The sequence below is a fragment of the Dendrobates tinctorius genome, unplaced genomic scaffold (genome assembly GCF_039654945.1).
Source record: "Dendrobates tinctorius isolate UK_male_01 unplaced genomic scaffold, ASM3965494v1 ptg000232l, whole genome shotgun sequence".
NCBI lineage: Eukaryota > Metazoa > Chordata > Amphibia > Anura > Dendrobatidae > Dendrobates > Dendrobates tinctorius.
The window spans coordinates 13349092-13376491 of record NW_027361899.1 but is presented as its reverse complement, the minus strand read 5'-3'; the positions used below and the strand labels follow the sequence as shown (position 1 = coordinate 13376491).

The 27400-nt window shown below is 46.6% G+C and overlaps 2 protein-coding genes across 3 annotated transcripts in view; one reads left to right on the top strand and one right to left on the bottom strand.

Moving 5' to 3' along the window:
- The window catches only part of TRMT61B (tRNA methyltransferase 61B), a 33535-nt gene extending 22905 nt beyond the window's left edge, over positions 1–10630 (top strand). For both annotated transcript variants that reach the window (XM_073556343.1, XM_073556342.1), the window contains exons 6-7: positions 8910–8993; positions 10432–10630. In XM_073556343.1, the coding sequence (XP_073412444.1) occupies positions 8910–8993; positions 10432–10499 (152 nt within the window). In that variant the 3' untranslated portion in view covers positions 10500–10630. The remainder of the gene's footprint in view (positions 1–8909; positions 8994–10431) is intronic.
- Positions 10283–27400, bottom strand: part of SPDYA (speedy/RINGO cell cycle regulator family member A) — a 65036-nt gene continuing 47918 nt past the window's right edge. The window contains exons 5-7 of the mRNA XM_073556344.1: positions 26402–26573; positions 22421–22739; positions 10283–10741 (exon numbers count right to left, since the gene is read on the bottom strand). Coding sequence (XP_073412445.1) covers positions 10659–10741; positions 22421–22739; positions 26402–26573 — 574 coding nt within the window. The 3' untranslated portion in view covers positions 10283–10658. The remainder of the gene's footprint in view (positions 10742–22420; positions 22740–26401; positions 26574–27400) is intronic.

Here is a 27400-nt window from a genome sequence, read left to right as displayed (position 1 = left end):
AGAATTCCAATACAAGGCCCTGCCATTTGGGATCTCAGTGGCTCCATGGGTCTTTACGAAATTGGTGGCAGAGATGATGGCTCACATAAGAGAACAGGATGTTCTGATAGTGCCTTATTTGGACGACTTTTTAATAGCGAGCAACTCAGGCCAGAAATGCACAGAACAGAGGGACCGAGTGATGAGCACTCTAAAAAACCTCGGGTGGCTTCTGAACCTGAAAAAGTCAAGGCTGGAACCAAAGAGAGTCCAGGAGTTCCTAGGCCTGACACTGGATTCAAACATCCAAGTGTGTTACTTGCCAGATCACAAAAGGGACAGAATTATTCATATGGTACAAAAAGCGAGGCAAAACCCCTCTATGACACTAAGACGAGCAATGTCCCTGTTAGGGTCCCTCTCTGCATGCTTGCCGGCGGTCCAGTGGGCACAAATACATATGAGGGATCTGCAGTGGGATATCCTAACCAACCAGCGGACCTTAGGAGACCACTTGGAACATCATATTACGCTAGGTTCAAAAACTATTCTTTCCCTAGCCTGGTGGGAGGACAAAAACAACTTGTCCAAAGGGATCCCCTGGGAGGCCAAAATCACACATGTAATTACCACCGACGCCAGTCCTGTGGGATGGGGAGCACACATGGGCATCAGCGTGGCTCAAGGGGGATGGAGAAGTCAAGAACTAAAAGCCTCCTCGAATCAAAAAGAACTGCTAGAAGTAAATTATGCCTTGAGTCACTTTTTGCCAGCATTAAAAGGCCATCATGTCCGGATATTCTCGGACAACCGAGTAACAGTGGCCTATATAAACCACCAGGGGGGAACCAGGTCCAGAACGCTAATGGAGGCATCCTTCGAGATATTCGGGTTAGCAGAGAAAAACTTACTGTCCCTATCGGCGCTACATATACGGGGAGTAGAGAACCAAACCGCAGACTTTCTGAGCCGTACCCAACTACATCAGGGGGAGTGGGCTCTAAATCAGTCCGTTTTTCAGAAGATTGTGGAAATGTGGGGAACCCCAGACATAGACTTATTTGCAGACCACAAAAACAAAAAAGTGGAAACATTCTGTTCTCTAAATCCCAAAGGGAATCCTCAAACCCTGGACGCATTTATGCTCCCATGGACACGGGGTCTACTGTATGCCTTCCCACCAACCATTCTCCTTCCGGCGGTGATAAGGAAAGTCAGGGAAGAGGGGGCTCGGGTAATACTTATAGCCCCTTTCTGGCCAAAAAGAACATGGTTTTCATGGCTCAGAATAATGTCAGTAACCGACCCCTGGGTTCTACCAGATCTCCCCGACCTTCTATCGCAGGGCCCGGTGCTACACCCCCAAGCAGTGAACCTCCATTTAACAGCATGGAATTTGAAAGGTCACTGCTGAGGGGGAAAGGATTTTCAGAAAATCTAATTTCCACGTTACAAAAAAGTAGAAAACCAGTTACAATCAAAGCCTATGGTAGAACCTGGAGAAAATTCCTATCCAGTTCGGGGGCAAAGGTTCAGGATGGAATACAAATGGATAAAATCCTGGAATTCCTCCAAAGGGGGTTAGAACAGGGACTAGCGACTAACACACTGAGGGTACAGGTAGCGGCCCTGGGCGCCCTCTATAATCAGGAGGTGGCGAGCGACCCTTGGGTGTCACGGTTTATGAGGGCCGCAGCCAGGTCTAGACCAATAGCTACCCAGAAAGTACCATCATGGGATCTGAACTTAGTGTTGTCAGCCCTAACAGGACCCCCATTCGAGCCTATTCAGTCAGCTCCACTAAAGACCCTATCATTAAAAACGATACTGCTAGTGGCCCTAACATCGGCCCGCAGAGTAAGTGACATTCAAGCCTTATCGGCATTACCCCCATTCATTAAAATTATGGAGGATAGAATTATATTGAAACCTGACCCTGCATATTTGCCCAAGGTAGCAACACACTTCCATAGATCACAGGAGGTAGTCCTTCCTTCCTTCTGCCCAAACCCTACGAATAGAGGAGAGGAGAAATTTCACACATTAGATGTGAAGAGGTGCTTAGTGCACTACCTAGAGGCCACCAAGGGATGTAGGAAGGAAGGATCTCTCTTTGTGTGTTTCCAGGGACCTCGTAAGGGGCTCGGGGCGTCCAAAAGTACCCTGGCAAGATGGATAAGAGACGCGATTGCCCTGGCATACTCATGCAGCGGGAATACCATCCCGGAGGGTCTAAAAGCCCACTCTACAAGAGCAATGGCGACCTCATGGGCAGAAAGATCAGAGGTATCAATAGAACAGATCTGTAAGGCGGCCACCTGGTCAACACCTTCTACCTTTTTCAAACACTATCGCCTAGATCTAGCCTCTGCGTCTGACCTGACCTTCGGGAAAAGGGTCCTTCAGGCGGTGGTCCCTCCCTAAGCTACCAATCTCTGAAATTCTCTCCGTGGTGCTGTCATGGGTGAGGGAGAATAGCTTAGTTACTCACCGATAACGGTGTTTCTCGGAACCCATGACAGCACCCGCTTAATTCCCCCCCTTTTTCACGTGTGCGGTGAGCACGATTTAATGTGTGTAGAGTGTGTTCTTAGACACGAGGTTTCTCTATAAGTATACAAATTATAATGTTATGTATATACTTTTGTTGTTAACTAACCGGGAGACCCTCTGATGCTCTGTAACCAACTGGGGGCGGAGGAGAGGTGCCGCTCTTTTGTCTGTAGGTTCCTGTCCTTGATGGGCGGACCCCCTCTCTCCGTGGTGCTGTCATGGGTTCCGAGAAACACCGTTATCGGTGAGTAACTAAGCTATTCTCGTTCGCCTTATTGGGGGACACAGAGACCATGGGACGTCCCAAAGCAGTCCCTGGGGAGGGAAAGCAAACTTCCATCAGGCCAGCGGACTCACCACCGCTGTCTGCAGGATCCTTCTTCCTAGGCTGGCATCCGCCGAAGCGTAGGTTTGGACCCTGTAGAATTTCACAAACGTGTGAACAGATGACCAGGTTGCAGCTTTGCAAAGCTGCAGCGCGGAAGCTCTGTGGTGCACTGCCCAGGAGGCACCCACTGCCCGGGTAGAGTGAGCTCTAATTCCAGGAGGGGCCACTTGATGCTTGACCCAGTAGGGTTCTAAAATTGCTGATCTGATCCAGTGAACAATAGTAGCCTTGGAGGCCGGCTGACCTTTCCGCGCACCATCTGGAATGATGAAGAGAGAAGTCTGTCTTCTGCAAGGAAGTCATCCTAGCCAGGTAGACCTTCATCGCCCTGACCAGTTCTAACTTGTTCAAGGAGCGCTCAAGAGGGTGAGTTGGACCCGGACAAAAGGACAGGAGAACAATATCCTCATTCAAGTGGAAAGTGGACACCACTTTAGGAAGGAAAGAGGGCGGAGGCCGCAGGACCACCTTATCCTGGTGGAGCACAAAGAAAGGGAAGCGACAATAAAAGGCCGCTAATTCCGACACGCACCGGATGGAGGTGATGGCCACCAGGAAGGCTACGTTCCAGGAGAGAAGGGATAGGGAACCTTCCCTGAGAGGTTCGAAGTGTGGACCTTGTAGAACATCGAGAACCAGATTAAGATCCCATGGATCCACGGGCGCGCGGTACGGAGGTGCTGCATGAGCCACTCCCTGAAGAAAGGTCTTGACCTGCGGACGGGAGGCCAACGTCTTCTGGAACAAAATGGAAAGCGCCAAGACTTGCCCCTTGAAAGAGCTGAGGGCAAGGCCGCATCAAGGCCTGTCTGGAGGAACGCCAGGACAGAAGGGAGTGAAAAGGACATGGGCGGAATGTTATTGGCCTCGCACTAAGCGAAATAGGCCTTCCACGCACGACAATAAATTTTGGAAGACGAAGGCTTTCTAGCCCGGATCATGGTGCGAATAACCCGGTCCGAAAAACCTGACCATTGCAGAATCGCGGTCTCAACAGCCATGCCGCTAAATTGAGTGGCCGAGAATTGGGGTGGCAAATCGGACCCTGAGACAGCAGATCTGCTCTGTCTGGAAGCTTCCAGGGGGTGTCCGCGAACAGGTTGACGACGTCCGTGAACCAAGATCTTCTGGGCCAATCCGTAGAGATGTGGATCACCGGAACCCCTTCCCCTTGATTTTCTTCAACAGCTTGGGAAGAAGAGGAAGGGGAGGGAACAGGTAGGGGAGCTTGAACTGAGACCAGGGAATGGTCAGAGCATCGGTGCCCACTGCGAGAGGATCTCGGGCTCTGGACACTTACTGTGGGACCTTCCTGTTCATGCGAGACGCCAGCAGATCTACGTCCGGAGTCCCCCAACGACGGCAAAGCTGATGGAAGACGTCCGGATGTAAGGACCACTCTCCCGCCGCGAGACCCTCGCGGCTGAGAAAATCGGCAGCCCAGTTGTCCACTCCGGGAATGTGCACCACGGATATCGCTGGGACTGAGACCTCTGCCCAGTGAAGAATCTTGGACACTTCCGCTAGAGCTGAGGAACTCCGAGTCCCCCCTTGGTGGTTGACATATGCCACCGCTGTGGCATTGTCTGTCTGAATCCGGATTGGCAGACCCCTGAGAAGCCTTTCCCAGTGAATGAGAGACAGATAAATCGCCCGTATCTCGATGACAGTGATAGGCAGAGTTGTCTCGAGTCGACCACCGACCCTGAACAGTCTGATTGCGAAACACTGCACCCCAGCCGAGAAGGCTGGCGTCCGTTGTCACAATCTGCCAGTGAATCGGAAGGAATGACCGGCCTAGAGAAATAAAAGGAGACGTCAGCCACCAATTGATGGACTGTTTGACCCGGGGCGAAAGGCGAGTTGGACGGTCCAGGGAAAGGACAGACTTGTTCCACCGAGACAGGATGGCCTGTTGAAGTGGTCTTGAGTGAAATTGGGCAAAGGGAACCGCTTCGGCCGTCGCCACCATCTTTCCCAAGACTTTCATGGCTGACCGGAGAGATGAAAGCCGTGTGGTCTGTTGTGATCGTACATCTCGCCGCAGAGAGATCAACTTCTCTTCCGGGAGAAAGACCCTCAATCGATGGGTGTCGAACAATAGGACTAGAAAGCAGAAACACAAGACATTGTGTCGGAACAAGGCAGGACTTTTGTGTTGACGAACCACCCGAAATTGGACAGGGTATCGAGAACGATTGAAAGACATTGGCGAGTCTGGTGAAAAGACGGAGCTTTGATTAGAATGTCGTCGAGGTACGGAAAAAGGACGAGACCTCTGATCCTCAACAAGGCCATCATCGCCGCCATGATCTTTGTAAATACTCTGGGTGCGGTGGCGAGACCGAACGGCAGGGCGACAAACTGGTAGTGGTTCTGGTGAATCGCGAAACGCAGGAATTTCCGATGTCCGTTAAAGATAGGAACATGCAGATAGGCATCTTGAAAGTCTATTGAGCACCTGAATTCCTGCGCCTCCATGGAAGCGATTACTGAACGAAGAGACTCCATCCTGAAATGCCGTAGGCGGACTCTCCTGTTCAGTAACTTGAGGTCCAGGATGGGCCGGACCGCGCCGCCTTTTTTCGGTACTACAAACAGATTTGAATAAAACCCTGTGAAACATTCTGACTCGGGAACGGGCACGATCACCCCGGAACTGAGGAGGGAGGCGATGGATGCAAAGAAACCCGGAACTAAGGCAGGGTCTTTGAAGGTCGGGACTCGAAGAAACGATCCCGGGGCCGAGAAGCGAACTCTATCTTGTATCCGAAGGACACAACCTCCCTGACCCATGCGTCCTCCACTGAGGCAAGCCAGACGTCTCTGAAGAAAAGGAGTCGACCTCCATGTTGGGAAGGCGCCTCGGGGTTTCGTTGATAGTCATGCTGATGTGGACCGTGCAGATCTGGATGATCTGCCCTGGGAGGAGTGAGACCGCCAGGAGGGAGTGGGCTTAAAGGAGACCTTCTCCCTATCCTGGCGTGCTTGCAGCCTTTGTTGGTTGGAAAAGGTTTCTGCCATCGCGAAGCGGTGGAAGACCGAAAGGGCCGAAACTGACGCCTTGGAGGAGGTCTACGAGACTTGGAATGGGGGAGAAGAGAGCTTGTACCTCCAGTGGCGTCTTTAATAATCTCGTCCAGCTGGGATCCGAAAAGACGCGCTGCCTGAAAAGGCAGATTGGTAAGGGACTCTCTTGAAGACAAATCCGCCTGCCAAGCCTTGAGCCAAATTGTACGCCGGATTGCAACAACGTTGCTAGACGCTTGAGCTGCGCAAGACGCGGCATCCAAGGAGGCCGAGACCAGATAATCCCCTGCATGGGAGATCTCGTTGGCTAGCTCGGCCAATCGCTCTGGTTGGGCCCTATCCAGAATGCCCTGGCGGAGATCCTCCGCCCAAGTAGCTATGGCCTTTGCTACCCAAGTGGAAGCGAAGGCTGGGCTTAGCACCGTCGCAGCCGCTTCGAATGCTGACTTTGCTAAAGATTCTATGATCCTGCCGTTAGAATCTTTCAGAGACGCCACACCTGAAATAGGGAGGACCGTGTGGTTAGATAGTCTGGACACGGGAGCGTCAACACAGGGGGAAGCCGACGTGGTCGGTGAGCTCTTGAGAAAATGGATACAGTACGCCGAGGCGCTTCCCTCTTTGAAAGCGCCTGGTCGGATTTTCTCTTTCCCTGGTAGGAAGCTTGCCAAACTCAGAGTGCGAAGCGAAGACTCTGTTTCTGCCCGTCTGAACGAAACCTCCTGATCTGAGGATTTCGCAGGGGAGTCTGTGATTTCGAAGGTGTGGTTAATCGCTGCAATGAGGTTCTGAACTGTAACCTTCATGTCCGCGTCATGGTCTGAATCCGGCTATAAAATGTCTTCGGATGGCGCGTCCGAGAACGCTTCGCCTGACTCGGGTGAGGAGGCACGGGAAGGAGACTGCTGGGAAGGACTATTGTTGGAAGGTTGGGGGACAGGGAGGAGGGTTAGAAAAAAGGTACCTTGAACGTCCTGTAGAAGTATGTCCGCGCCTCATCCAAACCGACAGGCTCTGGTAGGCGAGTGGGTGGGAGACGGGAGACGAGGACCATCTGGATCGCTGACACGTACCCGTGCTGGCGGCCACCTGAGAAGGCTGTTGGTCCTGCATCGGAGAGCTGTGAGGATACGGGGTGGCAGTACACGCCGTACTCACAGTCTCATAGTGGGACTACAGATGTGACTGTTCACTCTGTATCCCTCCGAAAGATCTGAAAAGAAAACGACGCACACTGAGGTAGATATGGGTCTATGAAAGACCCGTGTCCACCTCCTACTGACACTAAGCTAAACTAAAGAAGAAATTAGTGCCAGTCGGTGGGGTGTATACTGCGGAGGAGGAGCTAGCCTTTTTCTGTGCATAGTGTCAGCCTCCTAGTGGCAGCAGCATACACCCATGGTCTCTGTGTCCCCCAATAAGGCGAACGAGAAATTTACTTTTTTTTTTTTTTTTACAATTCTTTCCTTCTTTTGAGTACCCTAGAGTCTGCTGTTTGGCTGGTGATTCTGTTATGATTGGGTCACCGAGGAGGAGAGCAAGCCCAAGCTAAGCCACAGAAAACCAGAGAGGTTGGTAACTAAGCGGATTGCTTACCTTCAGCAGTAATCAGAGGTAGGCCAGAAAGCGAATTCACAATAGCTCTCTGTGCTTCCAACAGAACCCTGAGACTATCACAGGGCAGGTGCATTTAGGCTGTGTTCACACACAGCGTTTTTTTAGCGGTTTTTACCGCGGTTTTCACTATAAAACCGCTAAAAATAAGCTGCACAGTCATTTCTATGCATTTTGCACTTTTTGTGCACATTGATGCGTTTTTTACCACGAAAAAAACGCATCGCAGTAAAAAACGCAGCATGCTCATTAATTTTGTGGATTTTTCCACGGTTTTGGCTTCTCCCATGCGTTTAGAAACCGCTGCGGTAAAAAACGCATCAAAACCGCGCAAAAAACGAGCAAAAACCGCCGCGGAAAAATAGGTGCGGTTTCTGGGAAGGGATTCAGGTTTTTGTGCAGAAATTTTCTGCAACGTGTGCACTTAGCCTTATACGGAGACTTGGTTACACACAGGTGGATTATATTTATCATCATTAGTCGTTTAGGACAACATTGTATCATTCACAGATCCACAATGAACTTCTGGAGTGAGTTTACTGCACTGAAAGTAAAGGGGCCGAATAATATTGCATGCCCCACTTTTCAGTTTTTGAATTTCCCAAAAATTTTAAATAACAAAAAAATTTCGATCAACTTCACAATTGTGTCCCACTTGTTGTTGATTCTTCACCAAAAATTTACATTTGGTATCTTTATGTTTGAAGCATGATATGTGGGAAAAGGTTGAAAAGTTCCAGGGGGCTGAATACTTTCACAAGGCACTGTATGTTAGGAAAGGCAGACGACATGGTGGGGGGGGCTGTTATACACCAGGTGTGAGGGGCTGGATGTTATATACTGGACATGAATGTTAAACATAGGGGGCAAGGGGCTGGATATTTATATGGGGGAAACGGTGTTATACACCAGAATAGTTTTACATATTCAACAGAAGTAAAGAAGTAAACAGATTCGATGGAATCTGCCTGAAAAAGCGCCGCAATAGATGAACATACTACACAGCAACGTAAAACCTACATCACTGTGCAGATGTTTAATCTTCAGTCTTTTTGTAACCTCTTCAGGGATTGGAAACCGAGAAGCTTTAAAAGAAGTAACATGCCCAATCTTCGGGTGGCTTATTTTAGATGCTGTTCGCTCTTTATAGGGAAAAGACGCCACAGTGGAGTCTCCACACAAAACTGGCAGCAAAGCCCCTTCAGGAAAAAGATTTCCAGTTTTCTCCTGAAACGGTGTCATATTGGAAAACCTCAGCGGCTCCACTGTCAGAAATAAGACGCCGTGTACACATCACTTAATGTTTGTATACAGATCACTGACATTTCTTTTTTTTTTTTTTCAGATGGTGATTATGTCAGTCAATCTCATTCTTTCGGACAGGTGCCTTACATTGCCCGGCCGATGCCCTGGCAGATAGGACATACAGGTAAACATAATTTCCTCTTTCCTGTTTACAGAACTGGAACCTAATATAACATATTATACATTGTGGGTAAACCCCCAGTGAAGTGGCAGGAATCTACAGGAAGCATTTTAATAATTGCCTTTATGTTTTGGAGGGCTGCTGGGGGGTTTCTTATGTTTTGGTGTTATAAATACAGGTTTCAGGCCACAGACCAACAGATATGAATATTTTTTTTTAGTCTGCTTACTTCTTCCACAAAAAGATCCATGTTTCCTGGGTCTCCTGAAAAGGTACCTGACAGCAGATCTTTGCTGCCTGTCTCTGATGATGAGTGCAAGCAGCAGGTCGCCGGCTGACTTAGCCCAACCCTATGTGTATATGTAGAGACCTGTCCATCTAGAGAAGCTGGCAGGGGAGAAGCCACTAGGGACCTGCCTCATGGACTCATCAGAGAAGTAATGTCCCCGGCCGGCTTTTAAAAGCATGCAGAGTAATGCACACAAGGGTACAATCTCACCGCCGGTGTCCATAGTTCAGGCAGGATGAATCTGCTCTCAGACTGCCTTTCTGATGAACACTTGTTTGGGCAGTACGTTCTCACTTGCCACCATACTCATGAGTTCTTCCTTTGGCTGAGTTTGCGCCTGTTTACAATGGGCAGAGGACAGAAAGCTGCAGCCGGACATCTGTCAGCAGCTGCTATTCCCACTAGAGAAAAAGAATCAGACATTGTTGGGGATGAGATGGCAATATCGACATTGTTGGACAGTTGTCACCCCCATAAACAAGGAAAAGTTTGTCATTTCCCCACAACTGGCAGATTGGGTGGACTTTGCTCTCAGATGGATGGTGCATCAGACTCTGACATTGGTGCATGTTCCCTTCTGTGCTGACAAGTAGGACCATTGTCTGAAGTCATGTCGGCACTTACAGGGAAACTTGTCAGTCGATTTATGCTGGCGTTTCCATTTTTTTCTTCTAATAGCATTTACCGATCAGGTTAATGAATTTTACATTTCAACAACACAGACTTTTACTTTTACGGACATGGAAATGCCACGTGTTTATTTTTTAATTTTTATGTATTTTTTATATATATTTTTGAAACATATTTTTTCTTTTTCTTACTTTTTACTTTACTACTCCCTTAGGGGTCTTGAATCTGTGATTGCCCGATCTCTTGTACTATACACAGCAATACTACAGTATACAGTAAAAAAAATCACGCTCTCCAATGAACACCAGCCACAGGCCGGTCTTTACGAGAGCACCGTCATGACCGGTACGGGGGTTATCTTCAGGTTTACTGCTCATATTAACAAGCTTTATTAAGAAATTGTTTAAATCACTGTGTAATTATTTTCCAACCCTTTTTATCAATAGGAATACAATGTTTTCCAGTGCTGGCTTGTTTTAAAATTCTAATTTATCAAATGTTTATTTTGCTTTTTTTTTTTAGCTTTTCTTGTGAAACTGAGAAAATTTAAAGCAGCAGCAGAACAGACAGAACCAGGGGGCACCACCTGATGCCAACAACCGAACAGATAATATCTATATGTTTATGTTATACTACACATATTGATTTAAATTATGCAAAATATTTTCTTTTTTTTACAATGTTTGACTTGTTGGAATAAAACTTGTGAATGTTTAATGCACCTGCTTCTACGTGCAGATGGAGTGACATTAATCCTCGTTGCTCGCGAACCATTCCATGGATTTGTCTTGGAATCGGAGGCTTTGTCTTGTCTTGCCATTTGCTCGGTTCTCTGAAGGAGGCAGGAGGAGAAATCAGTATTTTATTATTGTTTCACATGTACAATTAGATTAAACATCAAAAGTCGGTTTATTTTTCACTGCGGATACAGATGCTCAGATTACAGCTTTAAAAGAATTAGATTCAGACAAGAAAATCTCAAAAGTTGTAGATGTAAAAGAAATTATGAACGGTTGCGGTACCTTATAGGAAACCAAAAGAAGAAGTCGAGTCACCAGTTTGCACCAGAAATCTGGGATAAAACTGTTTTGAGAGGGCAGAAATTTTTCACAAAACTCTTAAGTTGTTATTTTGTGGCTTTTGATGATATTACACCAGTGGCCAAGCATGGTTCAACTAATTAATCTTAATTTATGCCACAAAAGTGGCAATTACTTCAGACATAAATGTACACCGGTCCATGACTGTACTACACTTCTAAAGCAGATAACACATTTGTAATGAGCAGCACTATGGATCAAGATTAACCCCTTAAGCCCCAAGGGTGGTTTGCGCGTTAATGACCGGGCCATTTTTTACAATTCTGACCACTGTCCCTTTATGAGGTAATAACTCTGAAACGCTTCCATGGATCCCAGTGATTCTGACATCGTTTTCTCGTGACATATTGTACTTCATGTTAGTTGTAAAATTTCATTCAAATAACTTGCGTTTATTTGTGAAAAAAAACGGAAATTTGGCGAAAATTCCGCAATTTTCCAACTTTGAATTTTTATGCCCTTAAATCACAGAGATACGGCACACAAAAAACTTGAAAAGTAACATTTCCCACATGTTTACTTTACATCAGCACAATTTTGGAACCAAAATTTTTTTTGTTAGGAAGTTATAAGGGTTAAAAATTGACCAGCGATTTCTCATTTTTGCAACACCATTTTATTTTTACGGACCACATCACATTTGAAGCCACTTTGAGGGGTCTATATGATAGAGAATACCCAAAAGTGACACCATTCTAAAAACTGCACCCCTTAAGGTGCTCAAAACCACATTCAAAAAGTTTATTAACCCTTTAGGTGCGCCACAGGAATTTTTTGAATATTTAAAAAAAAAAAAAAAACATGTTCAATTTTTTTTATTTTACCAAGGGTAACAGGAGAAATTGGACTGCAAAATTTATTGTGCAATTTGTCCTGAGTACGCTGATACCTGAAATGTGTGGGGGAACCACTGTTTCGGCGCATTGCTGAGCTCAGAAGGGAAGGAAGGCCGTTTGACTTTTTCAATGCAAAATTGGCTGGAATTCTGATCGGACGCCATGTCACGTTTGGAGAGCCCCTGATGTACCTAAACCGTGGAAACCCCCGACAAGTGACCCCATTTTGGAAACTAGACCCCCCAAGGAACTTATCTAGATATGTGGTGAGAACTTTGAACCCACAAGGGCTTCACAGAAGTTTATAACGTACAGCGGTACAATTAAAAAATCATATTTTTTCCACAAAAATGATCTTTTCACAACCAATTTTTATTTTCCCAAGGGTAACAGGACCCTAAAAGTTATTTTGCAATTTGCCCTGAGTACACTGATACCCCACATGTGGGGGTAAACCACTATTTGGGCGCATGGCAGAGCTCGGAAGGGAAGCAGCGCCATTTGACATTTTTGGCTGGAATTGAGATCGGACACCATGTCGCAATTGGAAAACCCCTGATGTACCAAAACAGTGGAAACCCCCCACAAATGACACCATTTTGGAAACTAGACCCCCCAAGGAACTTGTCTAGATGTGTGGTGAGAATTTTGAACCCCCAAGGGCTTCAGAGAAGTTTATAACATACAGCCGTACAATTAAAAAATCATATTTTTTCCACAAAAATGATCTTTTCACCCTCAATTCTTATTTTTCCAAGGGTAACAGGACCCTAAAAGTTATTGTGCAATTTGTCCTGAGTACGCTGATACCCCATATGTGGGGGTAGACCACTATTTGGGCGCATGGCAGAGCTCGGAAGGGAAGCAGCGCCATTTGACGATTTGGGCTGGAATTGAGATCGGACACCATGTCGCGTTTGGAGAGCCCCTGATGTACCAAAACAGTGGAAACCCGCTACAAATGACACCATTTTGGAAACTAGACCCCCCAAGGAACTTATCTAGATGTGTGGTAAGCACTTTGACCCCTCCAGTGCTTCACAGAAGTTTATAACGCCCGGGCATGAAAATAAAATGATCATTTTTTTTCCACAAATATATTTTTGCCCCAATTTTTTATTTTCCTAAGGGTAACAGGAGAAATTGGACCCCAAAAGTTGTTTTGCAATTTGTCCTGAGTAGGCTGATACCCCATATGTGGGGGTAAAACACTGATTGGGCGCATGGCAGAGCTTGGAAGGGAAGGAGCACCATTTGACTTTTTCAACTCAGAATTGGCTGGAATTGAGATCAGACGCCATGTTGCATTTGGAGAGCACCTGATGTGCCCAAACAGTGGAAACCCCCAATTCTAATTCCAACCCTAATCTCAACCCTAACCCTAGCCCTAATGGGAAAATGGAAATAAATACATTTTCTTTTAATTTTATTATTTATCCCTAACTAAGGGGGTGATAACGGGGGGGTTTGATTTACTATTTATGGCGGTTTTTATATTTGGCAGCTGTCGCACGCTAAAAGACGCTTTTTATTGTAAAAATAGTTTTTGCATCACCACATATTGAGAGCTATAATTTTTCTGTATTTTGACCCACCGTGTCATTTGAGGTCTTATTTTTTGCGGGACGAGTTGACGTTTTTATTGGTACCATTTTCGGGCACATGACATTTTTTGACCGCTTTTTATTCCGATTTTTGGGACGCAGAATGAACAAAAACCAGCGTTTCATGAATTTCTTTTGGGGGGGTGCGTTTACACCGTTCCACGTGCGATAAAATTGATAAAGCGGCTTTATTCTTCGGGTCAGTACGGCTACAGCGATACCTCATTTAGGTAGTTTTTTTATTTTTTGTCGGTTTTATGCAATGAATTATATAAAAAATAATTATTTTTGCATCGCTTTATTCTGCAAGCTATAACTTTTTTATTTTTTCGCTGATGATGCTGTATGGCGGCTCGTTTTTTGCGGGACAAGATGACGTTTTCAGCGGTACCATGGATATTTATATGCGTCTTTTTGATCGCGCGTTATTGCACTTTTTGTTCGGCGGTATGATAATAATCATTATTTTTTGCTTTGTTTTTTATTTTTTAAGGGGTTCGCTAAAGGGGTTAACTAATGGGACAGTTTTATAGGACAGGTCGTTACGGACGCGGCGATACCAAATATGTGTACTTTTATTGTTTTGGGGTTTTTTTATTTCCAAGAAATTAATTTATTGGGGGAATATTTTTTTTTTTTCTAATTTATTTGGCGATTTTTTTTAAATTATTTTAACACTTTTTTTTTTTTTTACTTTATTACATTGTCCCAGGTGGGACATCACTGTCCTGTGACAGATCGCTGATCTGTCACATCACAGATCACTGTGACAGATCAGCAGGCCTCCTCGTGCCTGCACTTTGCAGGCACTGAGGAAGCCGGCTCCCTGCAGGCTGCCGAAGGCCCCCGTCACCATCTTGGATTCGGGGGCCTGCAGGGAAGGAGACCCCCGCAGCAACGCTGCACATTGCGCTGCCGTGGGGGGCTCAGGGAAGCACGGAGGGAGCCCCCTCCCCGCTGATGCTTCCCTTTAACCCCCGGTACACCGCGATCGTGTTTGATCGCGGTTTGCAAGGGATTAACGTGTCGGGGCGGTCCGTGACCGCCCCTGACACACTGTGCCGGGTGACACCCAGCCGCGATCAGCGGTGCTCACCACGTGGGCGCCGCTGATCGCTATGACGTACTCTCCCGTCCCTGGGAATTAAGTCCCAGGGCACATGGACGGGATAGTACGTCTCATGGCAGAAAGGGGTTAACATACTACAGCACTGAAGGAATAAACTGGGATCCAACATACGTTTTCATCTTTGGGTAGCAAGAGATCAGCCAAACCAGAGGAGGAGGATTGAAATGCCTTTGATTGCTGGTTTTTTTAAATTCGTTTATTAAACCACAGACAAGATATACAATATACAAACTCTTGATGATGATAAATACCATACAATGCAGATATGTTTCACAAAGCATTAATGTCAAATAGTGTATGTATACCAGTTCTTTACAGAATAAAACATATAATGTCAGTTTACCCTACATCAGTCTGCACGGTATTATTCAAACAGTAAAGCCTGTCAAAACCTCTAAACCTTTACTATAACGACAAAACAACAACTATTTGCAGCCTGTGTCCACATAGTTAACTCTTTATCATGCGATATCTCCATCCTACAACGTAAGATGAGAGGAATTCCACCTCTCCCATATCTTCTCAAATTTATCATCCTCTGTTTTGATACAGCGTACGTTCATATGGTGTCCAGTTTTGGGCACCACATTTTAAAAAAGACATCAACAAACTGGAGCAAGTTCAGAAAAGCGACCAGAATGGTGACCGGTCTGCAAACCCTGTCTTATGAGGAAAGGTTGCAGGATTTGGGATTGTTTAGTTTGCAAAAGAGGAGACTTAATAGCTGTCTACAAATATCTAAAGGGCTGTCACATTGTAGAAGGATCAACTTTATTCTCATTTGCACAAGGAAAGACTAGAAGCAATGGGATGAAACTGAATGGGAGGAGACACAGATTAGATATTAGAAAAAACTTTTTGACAGTTAGAGTGATCAATGAGTGGAACAAGCTGCCACGAGAAGTGGTGAGTTCTCGTTCAATGGAAGTCTTCAAACAGAGGCTGGACAGACATCTGACTGGGATGATTTAGCGAATCCTGCTTTGAGCAGGGGGTTGGACAAGATGGCCCAGGAGGTCCCTTCCAACTCTACGATTCTATGATTCTATGGTATAATCGAATTTACCAATTCAATCCAGGCCCTAAGGGAAGGATCCAAACCCCCCATCCACCGCAGTGCCAGTACCTTCCGTGCCATGAACAACGTCTCCCGCAGGAAAATCCCCGTATAATGTCCCCATGTCTCATCATCCCCTTTGATTGCTGGTTTTGCTGATATCCTCAGTCATGTTCAAAGGTTCTTTAATGAGTCAAACATTGATTTTCAGGGTAGTTTCTTCTCAAGCAGAACTGATTTATATGTTTTCTCAGAATACATTACCCTTTAAACTCCCTAAATCAGCTGGCAAACCAGTACCTTCTAAAACCTGACCAAAATAAAGCAGTGTCTCTGGTGCCTGTCTCACACCTCTGTCCTGGTTATGTGATGATCACACAGGTATGTGTGTCATTATATAAAAAGAGAGATTTTTGGTACTCACCGTAAAATCTCTTTCTTGGAGCCTTTGTTGGGGGACACAGGTAACCATGGGGGGTATGCTGCTTTCGCTAGGAGGTTAACACTAGGCAAAAAAGGAAAAATAGCGCCTCGGCAGTATACACCCACCGGCAGGCACAAAGTACCTCAGTTGGTGTTAAAGCAATAGGAGAAGCAACCAAAACTCAACATATGTACCAACCCAACAGCAATAGAGCCAACAGTTAGGGAGGGTGCTATGTCCCCCAAGGAAGGCTCCAAGAAACAGATTTTATTGTGAATACCAAAAATCCCTCTTTCTTTATCGCTTCATTGGGGGACACAGGTAACCATGGAACATCCCAAAGCAGTCCCTAGGGTGGAAACCAGAGAAAAAGGCAAAGAAAACAAACTTGGGTAGCCGGTGCGTAACCGCCGCCTGCATCACCTTCCTTCCCTGGCCTGCAACAGACGAGGCATGGGTATGAACCCTGTAAAGGTACTGTCACACTTAGCGATGCACCAGCGATCCCGACCAGCGATATGACGCGGTCAGGATCGCTGGTGCATCGTTAAGTGGTCGCTAGTGAGCTGCCACACAGGCAGATCTCACCAGCGACATCGCTGGGGATGGGGGTCGCTACTTACCTGTCACACTAGGCGATCCTGATGTCCTCCCGCCTGGCTCCACGCTCGTCTCTCCACAGGAAGTGCCGCAGGAAGCTGACGACGAGAAACAGTCCTGGACGTTCTCGCGAGATCAGCAATAACCAGCGGGGGAGCGGGTCGGAGGTAAGTATCAGACACAGCGATATCGCTAGCAATATCGCTATAACGTCACAAGTTATAGCGATATTGCTAGCGATATCGCTAAGTGTGACAGTACCTTAAAACCTCACGAAGGTGTGCAAATATGACCAAATCTGTAAAGCCGAGGCCTGGTGCCGAACTGCACAGGAAGCCCCCACTGCCCGAGTGGAGTGAGCCTTCACCCCTGGAGGAGGCTGTTTGTCCTGAACGCGGTATGCCTCCAATATTGCCGAACGAATCCAATGGGCAATAGTGGACTGAAAAGCAGGGAGTCCTTTACGAAAACCTTCAGAGATGACAAATAAGGAGTCAGAGTGGCGAAAGGAAAGAGTCCCTGAAAGGTAGACTTGGATAGCTCTTACCAGATTCAGACTTTTGAGGGTCTTCTCCAGGGGACGGACCAGAGAGGGACATAGAGAAGGAAGGACAATGTCTTCATTAATGTGAAATGAAGAAACCATTTCAAGCAAGGAAGGAACAACTACCATGTCCTGATGTAGAATCGTGAACGGGGAACGGCAGGATGTAATGGCCACTAAGAAGTCAATTTTCCATGACAGAAAAGAAGATGGAATGTCTTGAATGGGCTCAAAAGGAGAGCGCTGGAGTGCACCAAGGACAAGGGTAAGATCTCATGGATCTATCGGAAGCGATTAAAAGGTGCCAGGTGGGCGGCTCCTTGAAGAAAAGTCTTTACATGGGAATGAGAAACTACATTTCGTTGGCAAAGAATTGAGAGTGGAAACTTGCCCCTTAAGAGTACTGAGAGATAGACCTGAGTCAGGATGGAAGGAAGTTCCTGAAGCAGACAAGGGCTGAAAGGAATGAAATTGAAGTGACCTATTTTTATTAAAAAGACATGTAGACTTGGACTGGGGAAGCGAGGTAGCATCTGAATATTATTTGATCCAATTTGGACCTAAAAAGTCTAGAGCCTTGAAGGCAAGGCCAGTGAGGGACTTTTTTGATGGCAGCTCTGCATTCCACGCTTTCAACCAGGGAATGCGGCGTATACCAACGATATTGCTGGTAGCTCTGGTGGAACAACCGGCTGCATCCAAGGAAGCGGGCAAAAGATATTTGCTGGCATGGTTAATCTGGCCTGCCAAATCTGCCATCTCATCCGGAGGAGCTGCCGCTAGGATACCCTGGCAAAGCATTCTTGCCCAGGAAGATATGGACTTTGCCACCCAGGTGGAGGCAAAAATGGGACAGAGGGAGGCGTTAGCTGCTTCAAATTCCCTGTGATTAGGGAAATACCGGGAGGGACGTTTTGTTCGTTTGAAGGAGACTGAGTGCTCCTGAGCAGGTGCCTCATCCTCCTTTAGGATCAGAGTTTGGGTATTTGCCAGGAAAAGGCTATTCTGCATCTTTGAGGTCTGGTCCATATCAGACTCAGACTGTGAATCCACATCCAACCCAAAAGCTGCCTCCGAGGAGGGGGCATGGGGTGAGGAATGCATCCAGGAGGATGCAGAGGGACCTCGAGAACTGGAGGAAGAACTGGAAAGAGCTTGCTTCCTTTGCTTTGTGCCTGATTTGTCCCTGTGAAGGTCGCGGTGAGGTGTGTGCGAATCACCGTGAGCGGCGTTCGGAGCACTGGTGGCGGTAGACAAATGCGGAAGTCGTTCCAGGACCTGGACCAGGGACTGTGAAACTTTTCTCAGGTCGGAGACTGACTGTGACATGGCAACAACCCACTAAAGAGGGAGGGGAGTGCTCTCATCCCGGGCGTTAGAGGGCTCCTGTGGGGCAGACATGGTGGAGGGGCTGCAGGACTGGCAGAAAGGGGAGGAGTGGCCTGAAGACCACTTTCTTTTGCAAAGGTCACAGGCGTAGTGAATCACAGTGGGCTTAGAGGGGCAAGAAGAAGCCTTTCTAGGGTTGGGCATAAGTTGAGCCTTGGGAATACTGCTGTGGAAGAGCCAAGACAAAAGGGAATAGAGCCTACCCGATGCCAGCGACGACCAGCAGAAAGAACTGTGGAAGCTGTGTCCCCCTTTGTGCAGAGTGTCCTGCAGGTCTGCAGAGAGCGCAGGATATAGCTGTGTCCCTCCATGTGCAGAGCGCCAGCAGGTCTGCAAAGCGCGCAGGATATGCGGTATGAAGAGTCTGATGTAGCCTCAGCTGTGTCACCACACCGCTGTAATCTGACGGCCGGCAAGAGCAAGCAAGGGTCCTATTGGCTGACACGCCAGAGGCGTGACCAGCCAGGACAATCTGCCGGCCGGCAAAAACGAAGGTCCCTGTCAGCACCGGCGTACAGCCTCTGCTGAGCAGGGACTCACCCGCACTGTAGGGGGCCCAGGGACAGGTACGGCCGGAAAGTACAGATGCACAGGACCTGTGGACGCTGAAGTTTAGCAAGCAGTCACAGGACCTACGGTCATGTGACTGCAAGGGGGCGGGGCTTAGCGTCCTGCTTTCAGAGATGGCAGGACATTATACAGAACACTCATCAGCAAAACGGAGGTCATACACAGTACGGGCAAGCGAGGTACAGGAGGGATATACAGATGGAAGGCCAGACAAAGCCAAAGGTCATACACAGTACGGGCAAAGCAGGTACAGAGTCAGCAAACCAGAAACGTAAACCGTAACAGAGCAGGGTCAGAATACCAGGCAGACGGACAATGATTGGCATGACGCACGGACAGAGCAGGGTCGGGCACACTCAGATAGGAGTATAAGCGACAGGGGACGGCTCTCCCCTGAAGCTATAAAAACCCTCCCCAGATTCACAGAGAGGCTCTCAGAGTTAACTCCTACACCACCTACCCAAAACACACCATGACAGTCCCCCTCCGATTGACTGACACACCGGGGGCGTGAACAGCCAGGAAGGGGAAGCTCTGTGATAGGAGCGGAAAAAAGCGAGCCGAAAAAGCGCGTGCTGCGGGAAGCAAGGCCAGACTCGAAAGAAGAGGAAGACGCCTCCTATTGGACAAAAAGAGCAGGTAATTTAAACGCGCGACGGTGACTGGCTGACGGAAGACGGAAGGGGTGCGGCCAGCAAAGGGAGGGGGATTGTCCGCAAGTGCTGAGCCCGGTCATGGGAAAAATGGCCGCAGCTGCCGGGTGAGCCCTACGACCAACGCCACCCTGTCCCCATGCGATAAAGGGACAGTGTACCCCGGGATGACGCCTGCAGCTGCGGAGGGAGAGGAGGGAGACATACCTGTGGTGAGTCCCGGTCCCTCTGCAGTGATGAGGATCACATCAGGAGCCCTCAGGTGGGAGAGGGTCGCTGGAATCAGGGATCCTCCTTCCCGCACCGTCTCTTGACGGTGCAGAAGACGGCATGAACCCCTTACAAGAAGGGGGAAGGTCACCGCTGTTGACCACCGTCTTCCTCCCAGCCCTCTCTGAGGAGAAAGGTGGGGTGGGGAAAAGGCAAAGAACCGGTCATCTGAAATCACCCTGAAGCTCCCGTAAAGGTATAAGGTTTTGCCTTGCGGGCCCAAGAGTGGGTGACACCACACTGCTCTCTCGGTCGCATAAGTATGGGAAAACAGGGTGACAAATTACACCCTGTTACCCTAAGGAAGAAGAACCTGAAATACGAAGAGAAAAGATTAATAAAAACACACAAGATACCTGAAAAGGAAAAGGCGGATCTGTTAGCAGATCCAGGTCCGCCTCTACAGACACTAAGCTTAACCTGAGGTACTTTGTGCCTGTCTGTGGGTGTATACTGATGAGGAGGAGCTATTTTTCCTTTTTTGCCTAGTGTCAGCCTCCTAGCAGCAGCAGCAGCAACATACAACATGGTTACCTGTGTCCCCTACTGAAGCGATAAAGAAATAAGAGGCTGTGTCTTGTTAATAAATAATAATAATAATAAATGCTGAAGCCATGACACCTTTTTGACCGTTCTTATACATTTTTTTTTGTAAGCCGCTTCCAAGTGTATAAAGCAATGAATCTCCTGCTGCTTCTATGCAGACACATCCCTGGTCCCCCGCTAGTCTTTGTTTACCTGTAATAAGGTAATAATATAACGTGTTGACAAGTGACTACTGCTGCCAATCACTGTCTGCAGTCACCGCTGTGGCTAGTACAAGGGGCGCCTGAAAACTTCGAGGCCCACCCATGAAATCTTTTTTGCATGGTCTTGTTTTGCAATGCAATATGTTATATAGTTAGTTGAATGGTCTCATGAGCAATCTGGATTTATTTTGATTTTTTTTGTTTCCGTTACAGCATTTTAAAGTTGGGTCGCAAGGCTGAAATATGGAAATGGAGAAGTTAGCAAAGTTCACACATCAGCTGCTGCAATTCACTCCTGTGGTTTTCAGCTGCTTCAGCACCCACCCTATTCCCCTGATTTGGCTCCCTCAGACTATCACCTATTCCCACAGATGAAAAAGCACCTTGGTGGAAGGTGGAATTGCAGCCATTGCAACAGCGGATGTGTGAACTTTGCCAACTTCTCCATTTCCATATTTCAGCCTTGCGACCCAACTTTAAAATGCTGTAACGGAAACGAAAAAAAATCTAAATAAATCCAGATTGCTCATGAGACCATTCAACTAACTAAATAACATATTGCACTGCAAAACAAGACCATGCAAAAAAGATTTCATGGGTGGGCCTTGAAGTTTTCAGACGCCCCTCGTAAATGGCACCAGTGGTCACAAGTCATAGCAAAGCAACAATGCTGTGGCCATGTAATGAGACCCCATCGGGGAAACCAGGAAAGAGATCGCACAGGAACAGTAGGTTTATTTATAAAGTATTACTAGTTTTTGTTACTTGAGACTATCATAACCTGTCTGTTGAAACTTCCATGGGGTTGGGCAACATGTTTAATTTTGAAAACTACCGGTAATCTGTCCAACAAGAATGGAACTGCAAAGGATGTTTTCTTGTTTCTTGGCTCACTAATAAAGATGAGAAAAAAGACTTGTGTGCCCAGTTCCAATCTCTGCTCCATTTTTCTATTGCAGCTCGGCTTCACTTCTAAGGCCGACAGCCCTAGTCCGACCTCTCATGGGCGTCTGTCGCTTCCTAGGCCGTGCAACATCACAGGCCCCTTTGTCGCCATCTAAGCCGTGCGATGTCTTGGGCATCTGTGGCTTTTTATCCCCAACAATACACCTGAGCTCCTTTATCGCTTCCTATGCCCTGTGACTTTATGACATTGCCCAAGGTCTAGAAAGCACAAAGCTTCCGGGGCAGAGGAGACTGGCCACAGAAATGATGTCCAGCAGGGTCAGAGGAGGTTCATCATGATTAAGGGAGCTTGGTCTCCAGAAATGCGTCGATCCGACCATGTGTAAGATGTCATGCTGATGTTTTATCCTCTCTATGGAATGTGTTTGTAGTGAATAAAAAACTCCGCTTTTCACTACGCTGTTGAGCTGGACATTCTTCTTCATTTGGATTTCCCACACCCTGACACAGTGGGTCCGTGCTCCAGGCATTACCAAGATGCAGAAGCAGTGAGCTGGAACCCTTTTCTTTTCTCAGAGGACAAGACCAGAGCTTGGTCCTAGGTACTGCACTTTTTTTGCTCATTTCTAAAATCATAAAATATAGAAGCTGAAGTCTTACACGGTTTTACAGAAACATACCTTGGTGGTAATGATAATCCTGTGGAGGATCGATCAACATTTTGTCTCCTGGAGAGTCCAGAATATTGTGTTGTGCTCCTCGCTCATCCACTGACAATGTTGTATCGGATAAAAACGATGAAGAGGATGACGATGGAGAGTCACATAATCCCACACGGATGAGCTGTCCTTTCTTACCACAGAGGGAACAGTCCTGTGGTGTTGCACAGGGGCCACGAGGGATTCTGACCTCATCATCACTGTAAGCTCTCAGCGCTCCGCTGTGGTGTTGAGATCGTTCACGCTGCCAAATGTTGTGTGTGGGTGCGATTGCCATGACCTGCAAGTAAAGCACTGTTTATTCTACAGTACAACATAGTTTGAAACTGTGAATCAAACGGTAACATCGGAATAATTTTTACAGGACCAAATACAGTGCAATGGTCTGAATTCATAGTATCATAAGGATGTATAGTTACGGTATAAACACGGATATATCAACAAACTGGAGCAAGTTCAGAAAAGAGCGACCAGAATGGTGACCGGTCTGCAAACCCTGTCTTATCAGGAAAGGTTGCAGGATTTGGCAATGTTTAGTTTGCAAAAGAGAAGACTGAGAGGAGACTTAATAGCTGTCTACAAATATCTAAAGGGCTGTCACATTGTAGAAGGATCATCTTTATTCTCATTTGCACAAGGAAAGACTAGAAGCAATGGGATGAAACTGAATGGGAGGAGATACAGATTAGATATTAGAAAAAACTTTTTTGACAGTTAGAGTGATCAATGAGTGGAACAGGCTGCCACGAGAAGTGGTGAGTTCTCCTTCAATGGAAGTCTTCAAACAGAGGCTGGACAGACATCTGACTGGGATGATTTAGCGAATCCTGCTTTGAGAAGGGGGTTGGACCAGATGGCCCAGGAGGTCCCTTCCAACTCTACGATTCTATGATTCTATGATATGCAGCTGTTACTTCCAGACCATTACACTTGCCATTAGGCCGCGATTTGGGGTCTTAATACAGATGATAAAATACAGCAATATTATGGTCCTTGCTACAAGAAGCAAGACAACATATGGTCTGCAATATTTCGAGAGCAAAGTCTAAAGCCCAATTTACTCACAACATACACTATGTATTTTTCTGTGGATTAGCTACAGACTTCACCCTATGCTTTAAAGAGAATTAAAGGGAACCTGTCACCCCCTCCAGGCGTTTTTAAGTAAAAGAGTCTCAGTCACTTAGCTTCCGTTCCACCGCTGAAATAATCGTTTGATGAGAGACGCAGATAACTACTGCGCATGCCCAAGATTCCCAGCCCCGCAGTGTGAATAAATCATAAGCGACTGCGGGGCGGGATCTCTCTGGCCGCGCGATATGAAGGCCGAGATGTCATCTGACAACACGGGCAGGTCGGGCAGCGCTAACTGCGCATGTCCACTAAACTATAGTACAGCTCAGGCGCCAGCATTTCAAAAGAAAACTTAGGAGGCGGCACCAAAGACGAAATGACTGATGGATGCGAGTCGTCTGTCAGAGGGGGAAAGACCTGCCCCCCTGTCAAATTTCAGGTATTTTTGAACAATTTTATAAACGATTATTTCAGCGGTGGAATGGAAGCTAAGTAACAGAGACACCTTGACAGAATGCAGCATTAGTGCTGCACAAGGTGGCTCTTTTACTTAAAAACGCCTGCGGGGGGAGACAGTTTCCCTCTAAATTAATTTCACTACTTTCTAAACATAACGTTTCTGATTTGCTAATTTCCTTTAATTGGATCCACTACTACTTTAAAAAAATATATATATGGAACGTCAGCGTAGATGGATGAGTTACACCAAAGTATACATACATTACTGATCGTAAGTTACCTCCTGTATTATACCCCAGAGTTGTACTCACTGTTCTGCTGGTGCAGTCACTGTGTACATACTGTACATTACATTACTGATCCTGTACTGATCCTTAGTTACATCCTGTATTATACTCCATCCTGTATTATACTCCAGAGCTGCACTCACTATTCTACTGGTGCAGTCACTGTGTACATACATTATATTACTGATCCTGTACGGATTCTGATTTGAATCCTGTAATATACTCCAGAGCTGCACTCACTATTCTGCTGGTGCAGTCACTGTGTACATACTGTATATTACATTACTGATCCTGAGTTACATCCTGTATTATACTCTAGAGCTGCACTCACTATTCTGCTGGTGCAGTCACTGTGTACATACAGTGGGGCAAAAAAGTATTTAGTCAGTCAGCAATAGTGCAAGTTCCACCACTTAAAAAGATGAGAGGCGTCTGTAATTTACATCATAGGTAGACCTCAACTATGGGAGACAAACTGAGAAAAAAAAATCCAGAAAATCACATTGTCTGTTTTTTTTTTCATTTTATTTGCATATTATGGTGGAAAATAAGTATTTGGTCAGAAACAAGCAATCAAGATTTCTGGCTCTCACAGACCTGTAACTTCTTCTTTAAGAGTCTCCTCTTTCCTCCACTCATTACCTGTAGTAATGGCACCTGTTTAAACTTGTTATCAGTATAAAAAGACACCTGTGCACACCCTCAAACAGTCTGACTCCAAACTCCACTATGGTGAAGACCAAAGAGCTGTCAAAGGACACCAGAAACAAAATTGTAGCCCTGCACCAGGCTGGGAAGACTGAATCTGCAATAGCCAACCAGCTTGGAGTGAAGAAATCAACTGTGGGAGCAATAATTAGAAAATGGAAGACATACAAGACCACTGATAATCTCCCTCGATCTGGTGCTCCACGCAAAATCCCACCCCGTGGGGTCAGAATGATCACAAGAACGGTGAGCAAAAATCCCAGAACCACGCGGGGGGACCTAGTGAATGAACTGCAGAGAGCTGGGACCAATGTAACAAGGCCTACCATAAGTAACACACTACGCCACCATGGACTCAGATCCTGCAGTGCCAGACGTGTCCCACTGCTTAAGCCTGTACATGTCCGGGCCCGTCTGAAGTTTGCTAGAGAGCATTTGGATGATCCAGAGGAGTTTTGGGAGAATGTCCTATGGTCTGATGAAACCAAACTGGAACTGTTTGGTAGAAACACAACTTGTCGTGTTTGGAGGAAAAAGTATACTGAGTTGCATCCATCAAACACCATACCTACTGTAAAGCATGGTGGTGGAAACATCATGCTTTGGGGCTGTTTCTCTGCAAAGGGGCCAGGACGACTGATCCGGGTACATGAAAGAATGAATGGGGCCATGTATCGTGAGATTTTGAGTGCAAACCTCCTTCCATCAGCAAGGGCATTGAATATGAAACGTGGCTGGGTCTTTCAACATGACAATGATCCAAAGCACACCGCCAGGGCAACGAAGGAGTGGCTTTGTAAGAAGCATTTCAAGGTCCTGGAGTGGCCTAGCTAGTCTCCAGATCTCAACCCTATAGAAAACCTTTGGAGGGAGTTGAAAGTCCGTGTTGCCAAGCGAAAAGCCAAAAACATCACTGCTCTAGAGGAGATCTGCATGGAGGAATGAGCCAACATACCAACAACAGTGTGTGGCAACCTTGTGAAGACTTACAGAAAACGTTTGACCTCTGTCATTGCCAACAAAGGATATATCACAAAGTATTGAGATGAAATTTTGTTTCTGACCAAATACTTATTTTCCACCATAATATGCAAATAAAATGAAAAAAAAAACAGACAATGTGATTTTCTGGATTTTTTTTTCTCAGTTTGTCTCCCATAGTTGAGGTCTACCTATGATGTAAATTACAGACGCCTCTCATCTTTTTAAGTGGTGGAACTTGCACTATTGCTGACTGACTAAATACTTTTTTGCCCCACTGTACATTACATTACTGATCCTGTACTGACCCTTGGTTACATCCTGTATTATACTCCAGAGCTGAGCTCACTATTCTGCTGGTGCAGTCACACATAGTAGTGCACATTTGTGCTGTGATCAGTCTTATAGAAGGTTTAGTAGAGTAGTTACTGACCTCATCACAACAGCGTTTGCTCACAGCTGCCCTGTAGTTTATTCTAGACCATAGATGATCTTTTGATGCCAGAAAGCCTCTGAAGAGCTTGCGCCAATTCTTTCCTAAGGCCCATGGAAATATTTCATATTTGGCTTCTTCGTAATCTTCTTCCATTGTATTTGCTAGATATCTGTAAAGAACAGTCTGTAAACTATACTGGCAAGATGAAACTCAATCACAAATTTCGAGCTACATAAAGATGCTAAACTGTAAGAAAGCACAAGTGCTGTAGAAGTTTCGGACTGAATTGTTCCCTTTTCAAAGTCTAAGTTGAAGTTTATAAGATATCTTATGTCAAATGTCAAAATCTTCGGTTACCGTGGCTCGTGAAAGTATCCACCCACTTTGACCTTTTACCTATTTTGTTACATCACAAACGGTGTGTAAATAGTTTTGTAATCCGATTTGTGTGTGATGCATCAGCGCTAAATAGTCTAAGTTGATGAAGTGGTGGCATAAATAAAATTATTGAGATCATATAATTAAAAATTGGCATGTGCGGGGGGGCGTGGCTATGTAGCGTGCAGGAGAGGACGCTGCTGTGAGAGCTCCTCAGAATCCTGGAAAAAATCCTGGCATCTGGACCCCTTTTTAAGTAACTTACTGGTGGCGATCTGGACCCCCTGGACGGTGGGACCCCCCTGGTTCCCCGCAAGAGGACGTGAGGTGGTTTCTGCGGGCGGGCGGCTGAGGAGACCGGAGCAGGTGGCTGACCCTGTTCCTCCACGAGGCGGCGGCCATCTTGGGCGCGCGGCTCTGCTGCTGAGAGCTGCGGCGCTGATCCACACCACTGCACCGCGGGCAGTGAAGATACTGGCAGACCGATAGAGGGGACACGCGGTGAGTGCCCTGAAAAATTGGGCCCTGCGTGTTTCCCCCTCGGTTAACCCCTCACTGCGTCGGCTGGTGCCATTACTGAGGGAGGCTCTGAGCTCCCTCCCCCACTGCTGCTGTCTC